This window comes from Rhagoletis pomonella, unplaced genomic scaffold (assembly GCF_013731165.1).
Source record: "Rhagoletis pomonella isolate Grant_MI unplaced genomic scaffold, Rhpom_1.0 Rhpom_scaffold_00001, whole genome shotgun sequence".
Taxonomy (NCBI): Eukaryota; Metazoa; Arthropoda; class Insecta; order Diptera; family Tephritidae; genus Rhagoletis; species Rhagoletis pomonella.
The window spans coordinates 109,015,893-109,038,595 of record NW_023458555.1 but is presented as its reverse complement, the minus strand read 5'-3'; the positions used below and the strand labels follow the sequence as shown (position 1 = coordinate 109,038,595).

The window sequence follows — 22,703 nt, the reverse complement described above, 5'->3', positions numbered from 1 at the left end:
AAATTTGTTTGCAGCTGCCACCTAACGAAGCGGCGTTAAATTTAATATAAGCGGCGTGAGTCTACGTACGATCAGCTGTTAAGGCTAAACCCAACACGTTGAGTTCAGGTAGCGTAAACATTTTCCGCTGGAAAAAATGGCGGACAGTTGCCAACTGTTGAGCTGAGCGGAACTACTGAGCTGTGCGTTTCTAAGACAAACGGTCAACGGTTGGGCAACAGCTACGTCTTATAAACGCGCCCATGGTCACATGGTAAACAAACATGGTGGGTATTACCATGTTTACCAAAAAGAAAAAAGTGGGTACATTTATCTGTTGAAATTGGTTGAAACGAACCTTTCAATCTTTATAAAAATTGGTTCGATTTTCATTTCGGATCAAGCATTTTTCGGTTCGGTTAATGGTTCAGTTAATTAATAGAAAAGAGCCGGTTCACGTCCCTGGTTTTATTTATTGTGGAATCAGTTCCTCCGGTGCACTCTGTGCCTCTCTAATCAATTCCCTAAGATTTATTTTAATTTATTTTATTTAAGAAAGCTTATATAATAATAACAATCATTATACAACCTATGAAAAAGCAGCGCTAGCAGCAGAGGCTTTCGGCTGGCTGGTTAAAAGGCTTTGTCTTAAATGTGCCGGAGAAGATCAGTATCCTTGAGAAAATTATAAATTTTGCATACGTTGTTAGTAGAAGGGTTCATTAGTAATCCAAATGGATCATCATTTCCAAAAATGCAATGTCTTTGATTTGCCAGAACAGGACAAAAAGCTACAATGTGTAGAACGCTAACGGTGGAATCACAAAAAGGGCACTGGTTAAGACTGGTACCGTTCAGTAGATGACTGTTTGTAATAATGGTGTGGCCAATACGTAATCGTATATAGGGAGTGATGTAGTTTGCGGGAACGGACGTCGAATAAGTTGGTTTATACCGATTAATGTTAATGCGGGAGTAATGAAGGGTATAATTCATCCAGTCAGCTGCTAACTTGGCACTTCTTTGTTGAGCTATAAGCCGGTTTATGTCGCTCTTGATGAAGAGAGAGGAGGTCATTGTAGAGGTGTTGCACATTTCTTTGGCACTTGTGTCCGCCAACGAATTGCCTTTGATGCCCGAATGACCCGGAACCCACATAATTCTCAGTTTGTGGGGGGAGGCGATAAAGACGTCTCTTAAAGCACAGACAATGTAATTAGTATTGCTGAAGTTTTGTATGGCTTTAAAGCAAGATAAACTATCTGTGCAAATTACAAATTTTCCTTTACTTTGCTTAGAAAAGTTAAAAGCGTGAAGAATGGCAGTAGCTTCAGCTGTGAAAACAGAATAGAAGGGTAGCAGAAGACCGTACGATATAGGTATATTATTTTCTTTCACAGCAGCGAAAGAGGTGTAGAAGATTTAGATCCATCAGTAAAAATGAACTGCCAGCCACTCGATTTGAACTGATTTGCATCTTCAGAGAATCGGGCTATGTACTCAGAGCTAGTTGTGCTGAATTTAGGAAGGGTAACAAGATCGCTGACGAATGATCATTCTTTAATTATCAATGGCGGGTGATGAGTACCCCTAGGTATAGGCTTTGTTAGCGGTAACTGGTTGTCTCTTGCATACATTGCACATTTATAAATGGTGGATTGAACCTTAGGCAACCGCTTCCGTGAGGCACCTCTATTAAAGTCTTTCAGAAGCAGAGAGTTGGAGCCAGTGACGAATTTTGGGTAGAGCTTATAGATGGAATCTACCATTATCTCGTTTAATGAAGGCAGCCCAGCTTAAGTTAACATATTCTTTATTGGAGGTGTAGGGAAGGCGCGAAGAGAGCGGCGAACAGCAGTATGGTACGGAGCTGCTTGCATCTTGAGATTATGTTTGCCATGATGCCCATATATTTCTAGTCCATAGCTGATAGTCGACAAGATGAGAGCGGAGGTGACCTTCAACAGCAGAGCCGGGCCGATAAGTGAGCGCTTGCACAAAAGATACTTAATAATACTTAAGCTAGAAAATAGTATATCTCTTGTATGTTTACAATGATCTTTGAATGAGTACTTAGAGTCTAATACAATTCCGAGAAACTTAAGTCTATTTGTACAAGGTATATTTATATTATTAAAAGACAGTAAAGGAATAGTACAATTTCGTTTCTTACAAATATGTGTCCATTTGGATTTAGAGGATGAGATTGAGGCGCATAACGTGACCAATTGTATATGAGAAATAGAATTTCAGTAAAATATACCATATCCGAAGATAGATTAGAAGTTTTAGAAAATAGTAGCAAATCATCAGCGTAAATAAGACATTAGGAAATTTGTTAATGATGACACTAATTTCATCAAATGCAATAATAAAAATAATAACAGAAAGAGGGGAACCTTGTGGTGTTCCATTATTTATCAAGAGGAAAGGTAGAAGAGAGAATGTTAGAAATGAGAACGCTAATTTTACGATTCGAAAGAAAAGATTTTATAAAATTGTATATACGAGGGCCAACTTTCCATTCAATAAGCCGTCTTAATACCACATGGATGCCAATACGGTCAAAAGCTTTTAAAAAATCTATCGAGAGTAACGATATGTGATTTCTGGAAGACAATGCTTCCGAAACAAAATTATCTAAATGCAAAAGAGCGTCAATAGTGCCCTGCCCCCTCTTAAATGCAACCTGGTTAGGGTGGAGAAACTTATTCTTATGAACATACCAGGTGAGCCTGGATGCAATAACCTTCTCCATCAGTTTACCAAGGCACGGTAGGAGGGAAATAGGGCGGTAACTACCTACCTCGCAGGAGGGTTTACCTGGCTTCAAAATTGGTATGATCGAGCTCTTCGAAAAAAGAAAAGAAGGGAGATATTTTATGATGGTATAGGAGATCTTATCTATGCCAGGTGTTTTGCCTCTAACAGTGGATAGAGCTGTGGGGAATTCAAGTAGAGAAAGATTAGCATCTAATAGCTTGGCAGAGGAAGATAGAGCGTTAGAAGGGAGATACGAGGATGAGATAATTGAACATTTAGTAGAATAAAATTCAGAAGGGAAACTAGAGTCAGAGGAGTTATTGGAATAATAGAGAGCATATTCTTCAGCTATATCCCGTGGATATAGAAGTTTGCCTCGAGGTGAATTAATTGACGTGATGGAAGAGGAAGATGGAAATCCGATTAGCCTTCTTATATCCGACCAAATTTTTTTGGTGTTACAAGAAGAGTTAATGGAGGAAGTGAATTTTTGGAAGCAAGACCCGCGGCTCGTTAATCCGCATTACTGCCGTCTGTCAAGGCATAATTTTGATCAGATCAATTGCGCCGTTAATCTGGATCAACGTTGCCGTCTGTCTAGGCTTTTACACTTTTGACTCTTTCAATTTCGCTGGCCAGCGCCGCAAACGATATCAACTACTAGGCTAACAACCACATTTGAAATTAAATACACAAGTACTTACAGTACTACATGTATACAGGGAGTAAATTTGCTACTCCCTTTTGGCAGCAGCAAACACAATAGCAATGTGTTTTAGGTAGAGTACAATGCAAATAGTACTTACTGAACGAAATGCGGCGAATACACTTGTTTCTTATTCTTCTTTATTGGCTCTGTAACCGCCTAAGCGATTTCAAAACAGCCGAGTCCAAAACAGCACGCCAGTCATTTCGCTTCTGTGCTAACTGACGCCAATTGGAAATGCCAAGTGAAGCCAAGACCTTCTCCACCTGGTCTTTCCAACGCAGAGGAGGCCTTCCTCTGTTACCAACATCGCGGCCCGCGTTGCATATTTTCAGAGCAGGGGCGTTTCTGTCCATTCGAACGACAGTGCCAAGCCAGCGGAGCCGCTGAATTTTTATTCGCTGCACTATGTCTATATCGTTGTAAAGCTCATACAGCTCATCGTTAAATCGTCTGTAATATTTGCCACCACCAACGCGTAAAGGTCCGTAAATCTTTCGCAGAATATTTCTCTCGAAAACTCCAAGAGCCGCCTCATCAGATGTTTCATTGTCCATGCCTCCGCGCCATACACCAGCACAAGCATGATGAGTGACTTATAGAGTGTGATCTTTGTACGACGAGAGAGGACTTTATTTCTCAATTGCCTACTCAGCTCAACGTAGCACTTGTTGGCAAAAGTGATTCCCCGTTGGATTTCAAGGCTGACATTATTATTGGTGTTAATGCTGGTTCCCAAATAAACGAAGTCGTCTACTTTTTCAAACTTGTAACTGTCAACAGTGACGTGGGCGCTAAGACGCGTATGCTCTGACTGTTTGTGTGATGATAGGAGATACTTCGTTTTGTCCTCGTTCACGACCAGACCCATTCGCTTTGCTTCCCATCCAATCCCGAGAAGGCAGAACAGACGTAGCCCTTGTTTTTACCGATAATATCGATGTCGGGCATACACCAGCAATTGTACGCTCTTGTAAAGTATTGTGCCTGAGCGGTTAAGTTCTGCGGCTCTTATTATCTTCTCCAACATCAGATTAAAGAAATCACACGAAAGGGAGTCCCCTTGTCTGAAACCTCGTTTGGTAGCAAACGGCTCGGAGATGTTCTTCCCTATTCTGATGGAGCTGGTGGTTTTGCTCAACATAATTTTACACAGCCGTCTTAGTTTCGCGGGGATACCAAATTCAGGCATCGCGGCATAAAGACAACTTCTCTTCGTGCTGTTGAAAGCGGCTTTGAAATCGACAAATAGATGATGTGTGTCGATCCTATTCTCGTGGGTCTTTTCTAAGATTTGGCGTATTGTGACTACCTGATCTATGGTGGACTTTCCAGGCCTAAATCCACACTGATAAGGCCCAATCAGTTCATTGACGGTGGGCTTCATTCTTTCACACAATACGCTCGATAAGACCTTGTAACCTATGCTCAGAAGGCTGATCCCGCGGTAGTTGGCGCGAATGGCCGGGTCACCTTTCTTGTGGATTGGGCAGAGCACACTTAAATTACAGTCGTCAGGCATGCGTTCATCTGACCATATTCTGCATACAAGCTGATGAATGCAGCTCATCAGCTCCTCGCCGCCGCACTTGAATAGCTCGGCTGGCAGGCCGTCAGCTCCAGCAGCTTTCTTGTTTTTCAGCCGCCTAATCGCTATTCGTACCTCGTCATAGTCAGGCGGTGGGACAGCTACTCCATCATCATCGACTGGGGACTCGGGTTTGTCTTCTTCACTACTTTCAGCGCTACTGCCATTCAGTAGGTTGTAAAAGTGTTCCCTCCACAATTTAAGTATATTCTGGACATCGGTCACTAGGTCGCCATTGTCGTTCTTACAGGAGTTCGCATCGGTCTTGAAACCTTTCGTAAGTCGCCTAACCCGGGCGTTCTTCCTGTCGGCCAGCATCCCAAGCTCTTCCCACTCACGTATTTCGGCCTCTCTCTTCTTATTGCGGCAAATACGTCTCGCTTTCTTCTTCAGTTCCCTATTACGGTCCCACATAGCTCGCGTTGCGCCCGATCGCATCGTGGCCCTGTAGGCGGCATCTTTTTTCTCCGCGGCTTCTTGACATTCCTCATCGTACCAGTTGTTCTTTCGAGCTCGCTGAAATCCAACTACTTCTTCGGCGGCGGTACTTAATGATCGGGAAATGTGGTTCCACTGCTCGCGTATGCCGGATTGTTGAAGAGCGCTCTCAGAGAGCAGGTGTGTGAGCCGAGTGGCGAATAAATTGGCCGTCTCTTGTGATTGCAGCTTTTCGACGTTAAGCTTTCCTTGCATTGTTGGGCGCACATTTTTTGCTGCACAGAGGCGGGTGCGTATCCTCGCTACAATAAGATAGTGGTCCGGGTCGATGGTTGGCCCTCGGAGTGTATATACGTCTAAAAATCTTGAAGCGTGCCTACGGTCTATCACAACATGATCGATTTGGTTTCTCATTTTTCGATCTGGAGACAGCTTGGTGGATGTTCTTATGCTGGTATCTAGTACTACATATTACCATGTTTCGGGCCCGGCGTAGTCGATCAGCCTCAGTCCGTTATCGGACGTTTCGTCGTGGAGGCTGAATTTTCCGACAGTGGCGCCTTGCCCACCTTGGGATTAAAATCGCCAAGCACGATTTTGACATCGTGTCGGGGGTAGCGCTCATATTTACGTTCCAAGCGCTCATGAAGAGATCCTTGGATGCCTCATCCCTCTCTTCTGTCGGGGCATGGGCGCAGATGAGCGATATAGTGAAGAATCTAGCTTTGATGCGGATTGTGGCTAGACGTTCGCCCACCGGGGTGAACGCCAGTACTCGGCGACGGAGTCTCGCTCCTACCACGAATCCAACACCGAATTTGCGCTCCTTTAGTAGACGTCGCAAGGCTTCACGCTTACTTTTCCTTGCACCTCCATCGCATTTCTTGGATGGCGGTGATATCAGCCTTTGTCTTCCATAGGACATCAACCAGCCGGGCAGAGGCACCTTCCCCATTAAGGGTCCGGATATTCCAGGTGAATACCCTTAAATCATAGTCCTTTATACGTTTGCCGTGGTCGTCATCAGAAAAAGGGGGTCTCATCCGAGGCTTTTTAGATTTTTTCATTGGGCGGGGTTTTAACGTGGCGGGAGCCAAACCCAGCGCCCGCGAAGTTTTACGCCTTCTTACTTTAGCTCGCTCCCAAACGGGTGTTTGTTTGCTACCCAGAGGATACGTGGATATAAATATCCGGACGTTGTGAGCTGCGTTTTGAACCGTACACACAAGAATCGCTTCTGGCCACTCCCGGATGAATGGCAGTCAAAAGTTTTCCACTTCTGCGCACGGAATCATCCTCCAAATACACTTGCGCTGGCCTTAATATATATCAAAAGAAAGGTAAATTGATTACCTTTCTTTTGATTATAATACTTTAAAATCGCTTAACTTCAACTTTTAAAAACATCTATATGCAAATGAGTAATTCTAATAATCAGAAATTAAGCAACCACATATGTATGTAAAAATTCATTTATTAATAATATTAATTATAATTTTTATTCATTATATTGATTATTAGCTGTATATTAGGTAAACAATGTATTTTGAAAAATAAATGTTGCACAATAAAAAACAAAAAAAATTGTATTTAAAGTTTCTAAGGTTATTTTGAATTCGCTGTAAAGAAAAGGCAACCCTGCGCCGATTGACGTAAGAAAAATTAGGGGAGTGCTGCTATATGTTTTCCTTACGAAGTACCTGAATGAGTGCGACGGTTATGCAAGGCTTACACGTACAGGGGGAAACTGGTGAAAATCTGCACACCGCCCATACAAAATTTACCAGGTTTTTCACCAGTTTTGAAGTGAAGGAAACCAACGGTTTCACCAGATTTTTCACAAGGAGCCCAGCACCTAACTAGCATTCGTATGGCGACGATTGCCCTATGCGAAAAAGAGCATTCGCATTGTGACATTTACGTAAAAATAAGCAATATAATAAATACTTTTTTATCGAGTTATATATATTTTCGAAATTAATTTATGATATAATAAATTTTTTAAATAAAATTACGTTTTTTTCTGCACATATCATAAAATTGGGATGATAATTACAAACATTTATATTCATACTAGCTGACTCGGCGAACTTCGTTCCGCCCAAAGTTATTAGTTTTTTCATTGAAACATGTTGGTCCAACAATTGACGTTCACGATTTCCAGTTATTCATTTATCTGCTAATATTACGGTTTGACGGTTGTCAGAAGGCATATTTCCATTGCCGTCTTAAATAACCAAGCAAAAGTGTATGTCCGAGAAGAAGTTCTTGAAATTCTCCAATGATCTGGCGTTTCAGAGTACGGTTAATTGCACAATGAAATAAATTTGAAGAACTTTTTCTTTTTCACTCCCTAGCGGCAACAATGATCCGGTTCGATGGTGCAACTGTTTATCATACATAGTTGGTGGTTGAGCATCATTGTTCTACAAAAATTCAATATACATAGACTTATTTCAGACGAAATATCTTAAATGTCTTATTAAGGAGCGCAATGGTTCTGATTGTTGATTTAACGGTGGTCATTTGAGATTGACTCCTGGACAACTCGATCCTGGTGTCTCCGAATTGAGCTTTAACCCACAGTAATATTGGCAATTGACGTCCAATGGGCAAATCGGAATACACGGGAGTTCGACCTACTCGGTGGCGGTAGAGCACGTCGATGTAACCGGACATTCGTGTCAATTTTCCTCACTTGACGAATATTTCCTTTTACGATACCAATACATATTTCGAACATAAGCAACATCGAATCATAAGAAATATTGGTAAGATGGCTGATCAAACTGTAAATATAACTATCCAGAGACCAACTCAAACACAAAGAATTTTGTTAAAATCGGTTCACTCACAAACACACGTACAGAATAATTATATATGCACACAAAGATACGCAATAGTTTCAGTACGTTTGAAAGCCCCACTTTTCTCCAAGAGTAAGTGATTGATTTCATATGTCTCCATACCAAGTTCCAGTACTCTACCAAGAACACTTCCAGAGAGATGCAGTATAAAAAATTCGGTTTGGTTGGGCGGTCCCACGCACTTTTTCCAATTACCCCAATTTTTCTTCATGACTACGCAATTGATTTTATATATCTCCATATCAAGTTCCAGTCCTCTACCATGAACACTTCCAGAGATATGTAATATGAAAAATTCGGTTTGTATGGGAGGTGCCACGCCGCCTGCACCTTGCAGTATGAAATATACTTTACATCTGATTCTCACACAAATATACACAAAAAATTTCATAAATATCGGTCGAGTCGTTTCGGAGGAGTTCGATCACAAACCCCGTGATAGGAGATTTTTGCATATGTGTATATATCAGCTCTTGCACCCATTTTGATTTCTCATATCCTTTTACATATACATAAGGACTGTCCTCTTTTAATAAATTCTTTTAAATATATTTTCAAAGTTTAGAAAGTTGAAACTCCGTCATTCCAATGCAATCCATGGTGATCTTTGTATCACCATTCTGTAGTTCTTCTTTCACAAAAAAATTTATAAATATCGGTCGAGCCGTTTAGGAGGACACGAGATTTTTATCACAGCGCACGGCAGTGCGCGCGAGTGACGAAAGCAGCCACAGTAGCATGCTGAAATGACTCGCTTATTATTACATATATACACGAGATTTGGAAGTTTTTATCCAGACGTCCAATCGACATGTTTGAGATATCATTGGAAAGGTCTTGCAGAGTGTGTCCAGAAAATGTATTCAAGCTTCATAAACGATTAACCGGATTCTTAAAAATTAGGCTAAAGTGTTGCGAAACGAAAAACGGTGTTTTTGCTTTTGCCGGTTTAAGGGGGCATGTGGGTACACCCAACATATTTAGTGTTATTCTATAGGCCAATACCTTTCAAACGATACTTTATATATTAAGTTTCGGCTACTAGTTGGAATGATATAGAGGTAAATGTGTTTTGGTTCGTCTCTCCACTACGAGATGCTTTAGTATGTATGTGGCGTCTGTACGTACCTTCATTTAAATTTTTTCAAACTTTCAGGAATTAAATTACAAAAAAAACTAAGAAGGTTTTGTTCCAGGATGTCTTGATTAGTATGCCTTTGTGAGCGTAGCTGAAATTCGAAAAAAGGCAATTTTTAAACTACAACTGAGGCCGCACTACTCAGCCCATGACATTGATGTGGATACCAGTCGAAAGGTCTACAAATAAGCTCCTCTATCTTTTGTGTTTGTAAAATATAAATATGTCACAACGTTATCGCCTGAAAACTAAAAATCGGGCTGCTGAAAAAATACATTTTGGGCATTTTCTCAAAAACTGGTCAGTCGATTTTATTCTAAGTTTCTAAAAATCTAGCCCAAAACCTTGGCTTTCATCTGGTATATAGCTTATATCTGGGAAAACTCTCGTTGTGGAGATATTGCTATTCAAATGGAAAAAATGTCGCTCCAAAAAGGGTTAAATGGTTAAAAATTAACATATCCGTCTAATTTGGTTACCTTAAGATATAAAATAACACACCCAGTTCCCCGAAAAAATTGCCCATTCCCCGATTGCCACATAAACCGAAATTCCCTGCAAATCGGGGAATTTCCTGCGAGTTGACAAGTTGAAGGATGCAGCTGTGCTAATCACTTCGTACATGTCTTGGCAACCACAATTTGTGTATATTTTATAGTTTTTTTCAGTCACATGCCGAAATTGTAACATGTAATAAAAAATCGTTAGTATTAAAAAATGGTTAAATAAACAGTTGGGTATTATTATTGAAAGTCTCCTCAAGAGAACCAGAGCTTTCCGATCGAAAAATATTGATTTTCAAGAATTCTATACCATTTCTACGAAAAATTTTATTTTTCCCATATAAAAATACATGGAAAACTTTGAGCGCTTTGAGTGACCTCTAAATATTTTTTGATCCCCAATTAATAAAAAAATAAGGGTATACTTTTTTCGATATAGAACAATCCTAGGGTGTGAGAACAGTGCAATTCCGACTTTACTGTTTTTGGACCACCCTAATGTACAGTATTTAACTATGCTACATGGGTTTATCACCCGCACTTAACCTACCTGGGAAGACGCGTACAATATTACCTACAATTGTACATAAATATGTATATATGAATGCATTTAGTTCACCCAATGTGCCGCTACTACTTACATACAATATGCATAAATTGCCACTGAGCAAAACTACTTGAGAAAAAAGCAACACCGTACATGTGATAGAAGTAAAACTTCTTAAAAAAGCACATGTGTGCGCCCCACACCCGGTAGAAGTCTTAACAAAAAATTAACCACGAGGCAAGCAGACGAATACAGTTGTTAATTGTATCCAAAGTTGGTACCAAGTTGATAAGTTTTTATCATTTCTCATATTTATTTTTTATTTTTTCGAATACAAAGTATATGATCATTCTTTTTCGCTTTATTCCGTATTATTATGTGTTTCAATGGACACGTCGATTTGAATACATAATTTAGATTTAGATAATATTTTTTGCAATTTATTTGAGAAAAATAAAATATTTCGATTATTGTTTTTATTTTCGTCGATTTTAGATTTGCTACAACAAAATAATTGATATCAAATAAAACACCTATTTGAGGTAAAATTTTCCAGTGACGAAAGCTGAACTAGAAACGCAAAGTTTATGATATCATTTTCGTAACGAAAATTAAACGCATTTTTTTAACTGCCTTTGAAACGTACGAAAAATATTTTTTTATTTATTCGGAACGTTGCGAAATTCCGTTTACTGCTAGAAACACAAAATAAAAAACAGAACTTTTGCAACGATTCATATGAATAAACAAGTAAGAAAGTCTAAGTTCGGGCGGAGCCGAACATTAAATACCCGGCGCAAGTATTAAATATATATTTTTTCACCCTTCCGAAACCTTCCGCTAGATGGTAAGCCGAGGTGTATCAATTTTGAGTAAATTAGCGTCCTTCAATTTCGAAATATTGAAGTTTCAAGCATTTCTTAAATTTACCGTTACATGAGAATCTGCCGTTATTTTAGTCCGATTTCAATAATTTTCAACGTTTTGCTTACACGTGGCAAGTACAATAACCATACCGAGTTTGGTACAAATTGGTAGAACGGTTACCGATATAATTATGTGATCATAAGTGGGCGGTGCCACGCCCATTTTCCAAAATTTTACCATAAACGTATTTCTTGGTAAAGAATTGTTGCAAGCATCAATTTTGAATAAATTAGCTTCAATATTTAAAGATTTATCGAAGATTTTGTATTTCTCTAAATTACCGTTATATGGGATGTGGGCGTGGTTATTGTCCGATTTTAAAAATTTGCGGCCTTTTGGTGTGTTGTAGTAAGGCTAACAACTGTACCAAGTTTGGAAGAAATTGGTATAGCGGTTACCAAGATATACACATGTAACCATAAGTGGGCGTGGCTACGCCCATTTTCCAAAAATTTATAATATTCTTATTTTTGGTCTAAAAATTATTGTAAATATCAATTTTGAGTGAATTATCTTCAGTAGTTACTAAAATATCGCAGTTTTCGTATTTCTGGAAATTACCGTTATATGGGAAGTGGGCGTGGTTAAAGTCCGATTTCGCCCATTTTCAATACCAACCTGCTTGGATTAAGGGAAACCTACATACCAAATTTCGTTGAGATATCTCAATTTTTGCTCGAGTTATCATGTACACGGACAGACGGACAGACGGACGGACAGACAGACATGGCTTAATCGATTTCTTTTTTCATCCTGATCATTTATGTATACATTTGTCTATATCTATCTCGATTCGTTTTGGCTGTTACAAACAACCGTTATGTGAACAAAATTAATATACCCTTGTGCACAAGTGCGCTCGGGTATAAAAAGACGTTTCCAAGGCATAAATCATAAATCATAAATTTTGTGTTTCTAGTTCAGCTTTCATCACTCGAAAATTTTACCTCAAAGAGGTGTTTTATTTGATATATTAGACACATATAATACGCGAAGGGATTTTTTGTCCAGGATAAACCGTTCGCTCGATTTTCAAAAATGGGGTGTCAAATTATAGCGATTGGCCTGTAGATGTGCAACCTGGTTTTATTTTTTCGAACAGAGTTGCCGCATGTAGAACAATTGAATTAAAATTACTTAATAGCACTGTACAGCAATCGGCTGGGTATTGGACCAAACCGATTTTTTACGAGATTGAGTCATAAGTAAAAAATGTAATTTCTCCGTCCTTCGAAGTTCGATATGAGACCTTTGGTAACAAATTATATTCAATTATTGCATGTAAAAAGCAAAAAAAAAGTAAAAATACAGACGTGGTCCGCCTTTTGCTCTTATTTGTACGGTATATAATTATTTTTTGTGAAAGCTTATATTAGCTTAACGGGTCAAAAGTCAGATCTTCGAAAAATTCTAAACTTAATGTTTCAGAAAATTGTGAACTGTTTGTGGATGTCATGTATTTTAAAGAAATAATTTAGATGGGTAAATTAGGTGATTTAGGTAAATAAAAATTGAAAGGTTAATAATTTTTAATAATCTGCCGTATCCTGAGTTTTGCCCAAAAAAATTCACCCGAAATTTTGTAAATATGTACATGAAAACCAAAAGTGAAAAGTGAACCGGTTCGGGGAAAATTAAACTCATGATAAGACTGAATGTTTTTTTTAGTACTTGAATTTAAAAAGTGGAACAGTGTACTTAATAAAAACTTTTTGAAGGGTCGTAAATCAAACCTGCGCCTCTATATAACTAATCGCTCGAGGGGACAAACTTGAAAAACTTGAAACTTAGCAAAATTGTAAATTCTTTTCGATTGACACTGCACCAGTTGAGAGGACTTTCAATTATATTTATTTATTTTTATATGACTTTCATCTTCACAATCTAGCATCATGGCACAATCGTTGTTTAAACAACGTTTTTTCCAAAGAATTCTTCATTCTCATTGTTTTGGTTGTTTCGGAATTTGGTGTACCTGTCACGTCATCAGCGTTTTTCCAATTTAGTTTTAGTAACTCGTTTAGATATTTCAGTTTTAAAGCTATTTCAGTCCTCTTTCATTGGATACCAAACTTGTTTAATTTGGATAAGCGGTTTGTTTATTATTCGGAAAGTACATTTATTTGGGAATAAAAAATATTTGGCCAAGTTTAACTCGTAAACAAATAACTGTAATTTTCGGCCCCTTCAATATTCGCATTCGCAAAAGATCCCCATTGATTTTTGCGAATGCGAAAGCGAATGCGAATGTTAAAATTAATGCGGAAGCTCCGCGGTTGCGAATGCGAATATTCGCAACAACCCTGCTTCGTATAAGCAATTTTGAGAAAAACTCTTAAAAGAAAAAAATACAAATTTTCCTTATAAAAAATATTTTAAACAAAATAATTACTAATTAGCAATACAATTGAATACTTTATTTAAATAAAGCAGAAAATTACCTTCAATTTTTATGTATAACCTGTTATGTAAAAAATCAAAAACCATGGTGTTTTTATATTTTTATATGCCTTAGACTTTTGTTACATTGTTTTTGTTTAAAATATTTTTTTTTTATAAAAAAAGTAATTTTTTATGTTAAATGTGGTTTTTCTCAAATTTTTAAGGGAGTATATAAATATGCATGTCAGAAGAAGGGGTGTTCGGGGAAGACAAGCGTTTTTGTCTACCTCTTGCCTTAATACACAAAGAACTACGATGCAAAAAAAAAAACAATGTGCCTCTCAAAGCTGGTTGACAACAAGTGAACGAATACCTTTTATTGCATTAACATGTGTGCTATTTATACAAGCTTAGTGTGATAGAATGTAAAGAGCAAATAACAATGAGCGCAAGTTAGCATAGCATATATAGTATAATTAGAAGTGATCATTAAAGCCTGATTATGGCAACTAAACTTAACTTAACGCAACGTAGAACTTAGAGAATCAAAATGAAACAGATTTCGACGTGGCATTAAGTTACGTTAAGTTTCGGCTGTTCAATTATAAGCAACACCCATTTAATAGAATTTTTAAGAGAGAGCTGTAAGTTACGTTAAGTTGCCATAATCAGACCATTACGCTCATCTCTTTAAGCTGGGGACAGACTTAGTGAAGTATGGCATCCAAATCTCGGTGCTATGATCTGGACATACTCTGTTAGTAGGCAAGGCTTTGTGATGGCCCTTGAGTAGTCCCATTCATTTTACGAATGTTCGCCACTCGTACTATGCTATCCATTCCCTTCACGACTTAAACGATACGCCCCGTTTGCCACTTCATCGTTGGAAGATTCTTATCCTTCAAGAGTACCAGAGAATTTACCTCTACGTTTGGTGATCTTTTCCGCCCCTTGCTACGCTCTTGCAAAAGTGTTAAATAGACAGTGCTCCAGGTCTTCCAGTATAGTTGCTGAATGCGAGTGATCCTTTGCCTGTGGCTAAGCCGATTTAATTCTATGGTCGCTAAGTCAGGTTCCGCCATAGCCGTGAGTGCGCCTCCGGTTAGAAAGTGTGCTGGAGTTAGAACTTGTAAGCCGCCCGGGACAGAGAGGTCCTGAATTTATCTTCGAAACTCAACACAGTGAGCTCTACTGCCCTCGGAAGTAGAATTTTGCCATTTTTACGGCGACCTCCCACAATCCTCCGAAATGGGAGGGACCGAAATGTAATAAAGTGCCAATCGATTCCGTGATCAAGGCATTTTGCACTGCGTTGACATGATACTCATTAAGCAGAAGTGCGCATATTTCTTTTAATGCGTTTTTACCTCCAACGATGTTGGTAGCGTTGTCTGACCAGATAACTCTTTGATTGCCGCGCAAGCTGACAAATCGCTTAAGGGCTGCAAGGAACGAGGTCGTTGTTAGATCCTTAACCAGTTCCAAATGACAACCATTGGTTGAAAAGCAAATGAATATGCAGATATAGCATTATACAAGTCGCCTATTCCGCATATCAGGCTTATAGCAAAAAGAGCAGCAGAAGTCGACGCCAATAGTGTGGAAGGGACGTTGCATCTGAACAGGCTCTGCAGGCAATTCACCCACGATATTCTGCCATAACTTTGGTTTTGCGGGAAAGCACTGAATACATTTGTTAAGTACGTGAGCTACAGCCTTTCTCCCTCCAATAGGCCAATATTGTAGACAAATGGTTGCAAGTAACGCTTGGGGTCCGGCCTGCAATAGTTTGCGATGATAGTACTCAATTGTACTTCTCGTAAGCGGATGGTATCTGGGTAGTATGATCAGATGTCTGGCATTTAAACTCAAATTTGAGTTTTGAAGGCGTCCTCCAACACGAATCATTCCAACGGAGTCTAAAAACGGATTCAATAAGCTGATTTCGCTTGATGACTCAATTGAACGTCCAGCCTTAAGTGATACATACTCGTGAGCGAAGCCAGGTAGGGAAGGGGCCTGAGCCCTCCTCCCTCCAAGTCCCAAAATTTTCCCTATATATTAAAAAATATTACCAGGAAATGCTATCTCGATAATTTGGGCCCCCCTAACTTTCAAGTTTTTTCCTATGTATAAATATACTATACATAAAATCATACACTCAATGCTAACAAATGATTTGTAAATTTTCATAATTAAAAATGTGAATATGTGGATTATCTGGTTCTGTTTCAAGTTATTCTCGCTAACTTCAAAGTAATTCCAATTAAGAAGGGTAAAAACCTGGCCGTAGTCGACAATGAGCGAAAATGGATTGAACGGTAAACTAATAATTAAATTTATGGTTCTACTGTTTATTACTTTGTCTTTACGTTTCTGTCTTATAAATGTACATCGAAAGTTTGTATGAGAGAACCAATCTGAGATTATTGATAAAACTACAGACCGGTTTGAGAAACAGACGTTTACTTCTTAAGTAATTACAGCTTAAAACGATGTATACATTTTTAGTTTATCTTACAAAATTGCAGAGGTATATTACATAGTATACCAGAGATTCCCAAACTTATTTTTCTCGTAGACTTCTTTCAAAACTTTACTGGTTTCGGTGGACCATCTGATGCTAATTTATAACATATTCTCAAAGGTCATCAAAAGATGCGAAGATTAAATCTAACGATGCAAATTTGCATCGCGGGTGAGTTCAAAAACTAAATTCGGAGTGCAAAAATAAAAATAAAATATTTTCTTGTGTTCTATTTATTAAAATAATGTGATTACATACTTACAAGTTTTAAAAAGCCATGAAAGAACTATCTCGCTTTGAGGAGTTGTATTTTTTAAGAGCAATAAATAAACTCCTCACATGTTCGTCTCGCTCGTGAATTCGCATGTGATGTATTTGTTAAATAGTTTATTTGTGTTGATGGCATCATTTTTATTTTTATCGCTCCGAGTTTTAGAGTGATGCGAAAAATATTCGTCATCCGCATTTTTAAAACACAAAACTAGAAACAACAAAACTGCAAAGCTTTTTACGCCAAACTTCAAATTCAGAAACTGACAAAAAACAAAACATCGAATCGAAGCTCAAGAAGTGTTCCACCGTCTCATCCTCTTCAAAGCAGGATGGGCAAATGGAGTTGTCATTTACGCCTGTCACAGCCAGGTATTTGTGCCACGTGAAGTGACCAGTCAGCAGTCCCGTCTTTTTAATAAAAGAAAAAAACTAGATAGACCTTCTGAGATTGAAGGTAACATGAGTTTTGTCCACCTGCATCCACTCTATGGCTCCCAATCATTGCTGATCGAAGTGTCCACCCAGTTTCTGATGGTGGTTTCGATGGTCGAAGTGAGAAGTGCTGCTGGTTGCAGTTCGAGGAATACCTGGTCTAAGCCAACTGTGGCCAAAGGGTCAAATGTCTAATATCCAGGCACTCCCGAGTTGGCCGGCATCCAGAGTAAAGCAAACTCGTTATCATTACCAACATAATTTATTCGAGACTGCATTTGCGAACTAGTTTGATGATGATGATGACACAAATTGAGGGTAAGTTCACCATTGCGTCAAGAGCACTATACATTAAAGTTAAATAAATAGGCTATCAAGCAACCATTTTGGTTCTTTACTATCGATACCGGATAAATTTTCGTAGACCCACACTTGCAACTCGTTACCCCCATATTTTTTATTATTATTATTTATTATTTAGAATAACGTCTCGCCTTTGGTATACAGGTATGTACAGCTATGGATTTAAAATACCATTAGGTTTTAGTTGAGATATTGGCCTTTGACCACTATGTTCAGTAAACTTCCCAGTACTGCAAAGCTTTTGCTATTCACTTGGGAGTGCCCACAAGTTAATTGTTTGCTTACGGTTCAAATCGCAGCTCAATTCGTCCGGATATTTATATTCACGTATCCCCTGGCTAGCGACCAAACACCCTTTTGGGAGTGAGCAAATGTGACAAGACGTATATCCCTGAGTGCGCTGGGTTTAGGTCCCTGCACGTTAAAACCCTGCCCAATGAAAAAACCATGCCTCGGATGATACCCCCTTCTTTTGATGACGATCACGGCAAACGTAGAAAGGACTATGATTTAAGGGTAGGCACCTCGAATATCCGGACCCTTAATAGGGATGGTGCCTGTGCCCGGTTGGTTGATGTCTTCGGGACAATAAAGACTGGCATCACCGCCATCCATGAAATGCGAGGTAAGCGTGGCCGATTTGTCTCATTGTCCGTTTTGGCTCATATGCGAGATATAAATATATTGGTATCGGTTGGGGCAATATCAACTATTGCACAAAAAGAGCTGCAAGGTGGCGCTGGAGTCGAGTTATTGGTAAAAATGGTCAAGTGAAGTCAATCGGAGACACCAAGGATCAAAGTTAAATTACCACCTAAACAGAAAAAAGACAATTCTTGATAAAGGCCTAGAAATACAATAGTAAGACTTCTAAGATATTTCGTCTGAAATAAGTCTATATATATTGGATTTCTGTGGACTAATGATACTCCCCCATTTTGAAATTGCCACAAATTGTACTATACAGATTCAAGGACGATTCACCACCGGACCAGATAATTGTTGCCACAAGAACTTTTTCACGGACATAACGCTTTCATTAGGTTATTCAAGACGGCAATGGAGGATATGCCTCCTGACGACCACAAAACCAAACGTGAACGTGATTGTTAGTAAAAACGTTGGACCAAATGTTTAAATAAAAAATTAATTTTGGGCGGGACGAAGTTCGCAAGGACTTCTAGTAATAACATAAAAACCGATTTGGTTTTATTTTAACTTGTAACTTCAATTCCAGTTCTGCTTAGATACAAAGATTTAAAACCAAAGGTTTGTCTCTACGGGAAAGCATTGGTGTTATTGAAGAGATTAAAAATAATCAACTCAAATGGAGGATAACAAATATTTTAAAATAATTATATTCAGTCTTGAAATGAAATTAAAGATTCATATATTACTGTAATACAATCCGCATTATTTTTAGTAATAATAAAAAAGTAACAACTAAATCGATGCATTAACACTACTGGAAATATGAAAATTTCGAATTCCGTCCAATCCTTGAAATAAACTGAATAAAAAACAAAGCATTAAACGGTACTTAAAAGGTTGTTTTTCGAGCATATACGGAAGCATATTTACTAATGTTTTAATGTTTATCTAAGCGCTTAAATTTGCTTTTTTCCTGCTTATTTTCTTCTGTCCTGCTCATTACACATCACTTTAACTAAAACACCACTTTGTAGTTTTTCCAGAACACTGGTTAATCAAAGAAATATAAAAAATTCAAATTTTGTGTGCGTGACATGCATAAACATAGAAAGTTTGTGAGTATTGAGGTAACATTGTTTTGAAGTTGCACTTATAAAGGTTACAATGTTTTGTTTTAGAGACTTGCATTAATCAAGGGATTGCACGTATTGAGGGTTGCGGTTACCATGTACACACTGTATATATTTTTCATCGGATAAACAGAAATTAAGTTACGAACAATTATAAGGCTTAAACTACGAAAAACACGTTTTTATACCTTAAGTCCAGATTGTGAGGGGGTATTCAAAATTCTAAGTATGCAAATTTTTTGTGCTTCAATAAATCTATAACTTTATCAGTCACACAGTGTTATTATCCTGACGAAATCCTGAAGGTGGTACCACACATGACGGTAGGAGGTTGAGTTTGGGTTAAAATCTCACACTGACGGGATTAGGCTTTCGATGCTTCCTCCTCGTAAAAAAAACATATGCAGTAAAAAGTTAATTATTTAAATCAGGGACCGTAATCAATATGAGTTTTATCAAAAAAATTAACTTTTAATCATTATTTTGAGATTTTAATACTTGCGATCAATCATAATAATCACATTTTGAGTTTTATTGTATTGCTCAGAAAATACAATCATTTATTGATTTATATTTTTTTGATCAAAAATAAAACTAATTTTTCGAGCGTTATTTTTTTGCTCTGAAGTAATAATTATTTTGTAAGTTGTTTTCTTTTTGATCAATAATAATCATTATATTATGAGTTTTATAGTTTTGATCAGAAATAATCATAATTTTTTGAGTTTTATTTCTATCAGCAAAAATAATGATTATTTTTTGAGTTTTATTATTTTGATCGAAAATAAAACTCATTTCTTGAGCGTAAAAATTAACTTTTGAGTTTTATTTTTTATTTTTTTTTGCAGATCGTAAAACTCAAAACGCCTCATTTCACCTAAACTCAACTCACCACACCTTAACTCACCTCACCTCAACTCACCTTAACTTACCTAAACTCATCGTAACGCAACTCGCCTCAACTCACCACACCTAACTCTTCTCATGGAACTCATGCCACGGTTCCGCGGAAGCTAAGTTCGTGAAAGTCTTGACGAAACCCCACTCAACTTATTGTGAGTTAGGTCTGCAAAAATCCTCCGGCTGAACCCTCCACGAGGGTGTTGACTGGAAATGGGCACTACAGAGGATTCTGTGCGATGTCAGAATGGTGCTCAGCTAAGATCAGGAATCAGTGCTATGTGCTAAACTCCTTAGTAGCGTAGTCATATGGAAATGGTTTCTGATCGTGGCTTGGAGGTCTGAAGGGGCTGGATCAAGGCGTCACGCGCACCGCACCGAGGATCGGCCAGGCTGGGGGCCCCTAAATAGCCCAATCGCGAACGGAGCCCTCTGGGAGGCGGCCACACCCAGGATGTAAGTAGGCCTTACCTGGGCATCGCGGATCTCTGCCCGGGTGGACGAACCCCTTTCTCCGCAGCCCGTGGGATCAAATATGGACAGAAAACAAATAACAACAACAGCAACAACAACATCAAAAACAAATTATAAAGGGACCGGCCCCCTTAAAGCGTCGGAAGGGTCTCGGCCCACTAAACAAGGAGCTCAAGCGATGCAGAGTACCTCCACCAGCCGTAGTGCGGTGACAAATAGCGGGAAAACAAGGCCAATGGTGAAACCGGGCCAAGCTTTCGCAAAAACGAAGGAAAGTGGCGGTGGGGATGCTCAAAGGAGTCCACCCCGGGAAACTCCTGGCACCAGTGGATGCCAACCTGGCATGCAGATTGCAGCCGGGGATAAGGCTGAATCTGGGGCGCAGGCCCCGGGCGGTCCTCCCGCGACACCCATGGCCTTCACGAGGCCTGACCAGAGGCCAGAACCAGCTGCAGCGGGCTATCGACAGAGGAAGCTGGCTGCTCGAATCCTGCAAAGGTTCACCGCATGTGAAGGAGATCCTCACAGAAATCGACTGCGCAAAGGCAGTCCTGCCCGACTACCGCAAGCCGGAGGAGAAGCAGCCGCAGGCGCCCTCCAGTAAGCGCAATAGATCGGGGGAAAATACGCCCAACCATGCAAAGAGGGTCAGAACGCAGGGGCCTTCTTTTGCTTTTGAAGTAGCCAAGGAGCAGATCCTGCTCGGCGTCATTGATGAGAGCAATGAAGACAGCCTCACCCTGAGGCAGCAATGGAAGTGGGTTAAGGCCGCGATGGCCGACATTGCTATCAACATTATGTTGGAGAATCCGGGACCTCCGCCAACCTGCAAGGGAGCGGGGTGGTTCCAAAATAACATCCGCGTTATAGCATGCGAGGATGCTAGATCAGCGGAGATCTATAAGAAAACAGTCGCAGGTATTGGAGAAGTCTACCCTGGTGCGAAGCTCAAGGCGGTCGACTTCAAGGACCTACCGGTGCGACCGAGAGCGAGAGCATGGTTGCCTTGCAGGCCAGCGGAGCCAAAAAGGATCCTGCAAACCATAAGGCTCTATAACCCGGAGCTACCTACCGAAAATTGGAAGGTGGTAAAAATTAACGAAAGCGGTAAAGCGACGATGCAGGTTGTCCTGCTTCTAAATAAGGACTCCATAGAGTTGTTGGAGCAAAAGAGCGGGGTCATACGTTACGGCTGTGACATGGCCAAAATTAAGGTCTACAGCAACGACGTAAACGCAGCGAAGAACCTGATCGCGGAGGTAGAGCCGGAAGAGGCCAACAGCGACGTGGAGATGGAGGAAGAATCCGAGAAGGTTGATCCGATGGACGACCTGACCGGGGGTTATGCCTCATCGACGTTTTCCATGGGGGTCGGACGCATGCTTCGGCTTTATACGGAGGAGGAGTTGATCGAGATGTCGGAAGACGCGGTCAACTCCACCCTAATAGGCGACGTGGGCGGTAACGGCCAAGATGGTGAAGGTACTGCAGATTAACCTTCACCACTGTAAAGCAGCTTCAGCTGCACTGCTGCTCCATCTAACAGCTAAAGGGGCAGCCGACATCGTCCTAATCCAAGAACCTTGGGTGGTGGGACAAAACATTTGTGGGCTGAAAGCGCCGGGCTACAGACTGGTAAGTGGAGCCTCAACGGGGAAACCAAGGACGTGCATATTGATAAGTATCACACTAAAGTGTCTCTTTCTTCCACAATTTAGCGACGAGGACACAACAGCGGTCAGTCTAAGTTAAACGGACGACCAATTAAGATGGCATCCATGTACCTAGCGCACGACAAGGAGGTGCCAACTATCTGCATTAAAGACCTAGTGGCCAGCACGAGAGAGGCGCTAATTTTGGGAGGTGACGCGAATGCTCACCATCACACCTGGGGCAGCTCCGATGATAACGAACGGGGTGAGTCACTTTTTAATTTCATACTTAGTTCTAAGCTTGTTATTGCATTTAGGGGGAATGATCCCACTTTTATTACAAAATCCCGAAGGGAAGTTCTGGACGTTACCATTATCTCTGAGAATGCGGAATGTCTGGTCGGGAAGTGGAAGGTGCTTGAGGAGCACTCCTTTTCCGACCACCGATATATCCAATTCGAGG

At 39.7% G+C, this 22,703-nt stretch overlaps 2 protein-coding genes across 2 annotated transcripts in view; one reads left to right on the top strand and one right to left on the bottom strand.

Moving 5' to 3' along the window:
• LOC118735196 (peroxidase) overlaps positions 1–22,703 on the bottom strand; it is a 583,871-nt gene that overhangs the window by 498,657 nt on the left and 62,511 nt on the right. The window lies entirely within an intron of this gene.
• Positions 20,093–22,336, top strand: LOC118749644. Its single transcript, XM_036484446.1, has 2 exons — positions 20,093–22,223; positions 22,307–22,336. The coding sequence occupies exon 1, from the start codon at positions 20,876–20,878 to the stop codon at positions 22,082–22,084; it is 1,209 nt and encodes a 402-aa protein (XP_036340339.1). The 5' UTR covers positions 20,093–20,875; the 3' UTR covers positions 22,085–22,223; positions 22,307–22,336.

Bases quoted from the DNA above. Each gene is read 5' to 3' on its own strand.
- LOC118749644 (XM_036484446.1), top strand. From the start codon at position 20,876: ATGCTCAAAGGAGTCCACCCCGGGAAACTCCTGGCACCAGTGGATGCC.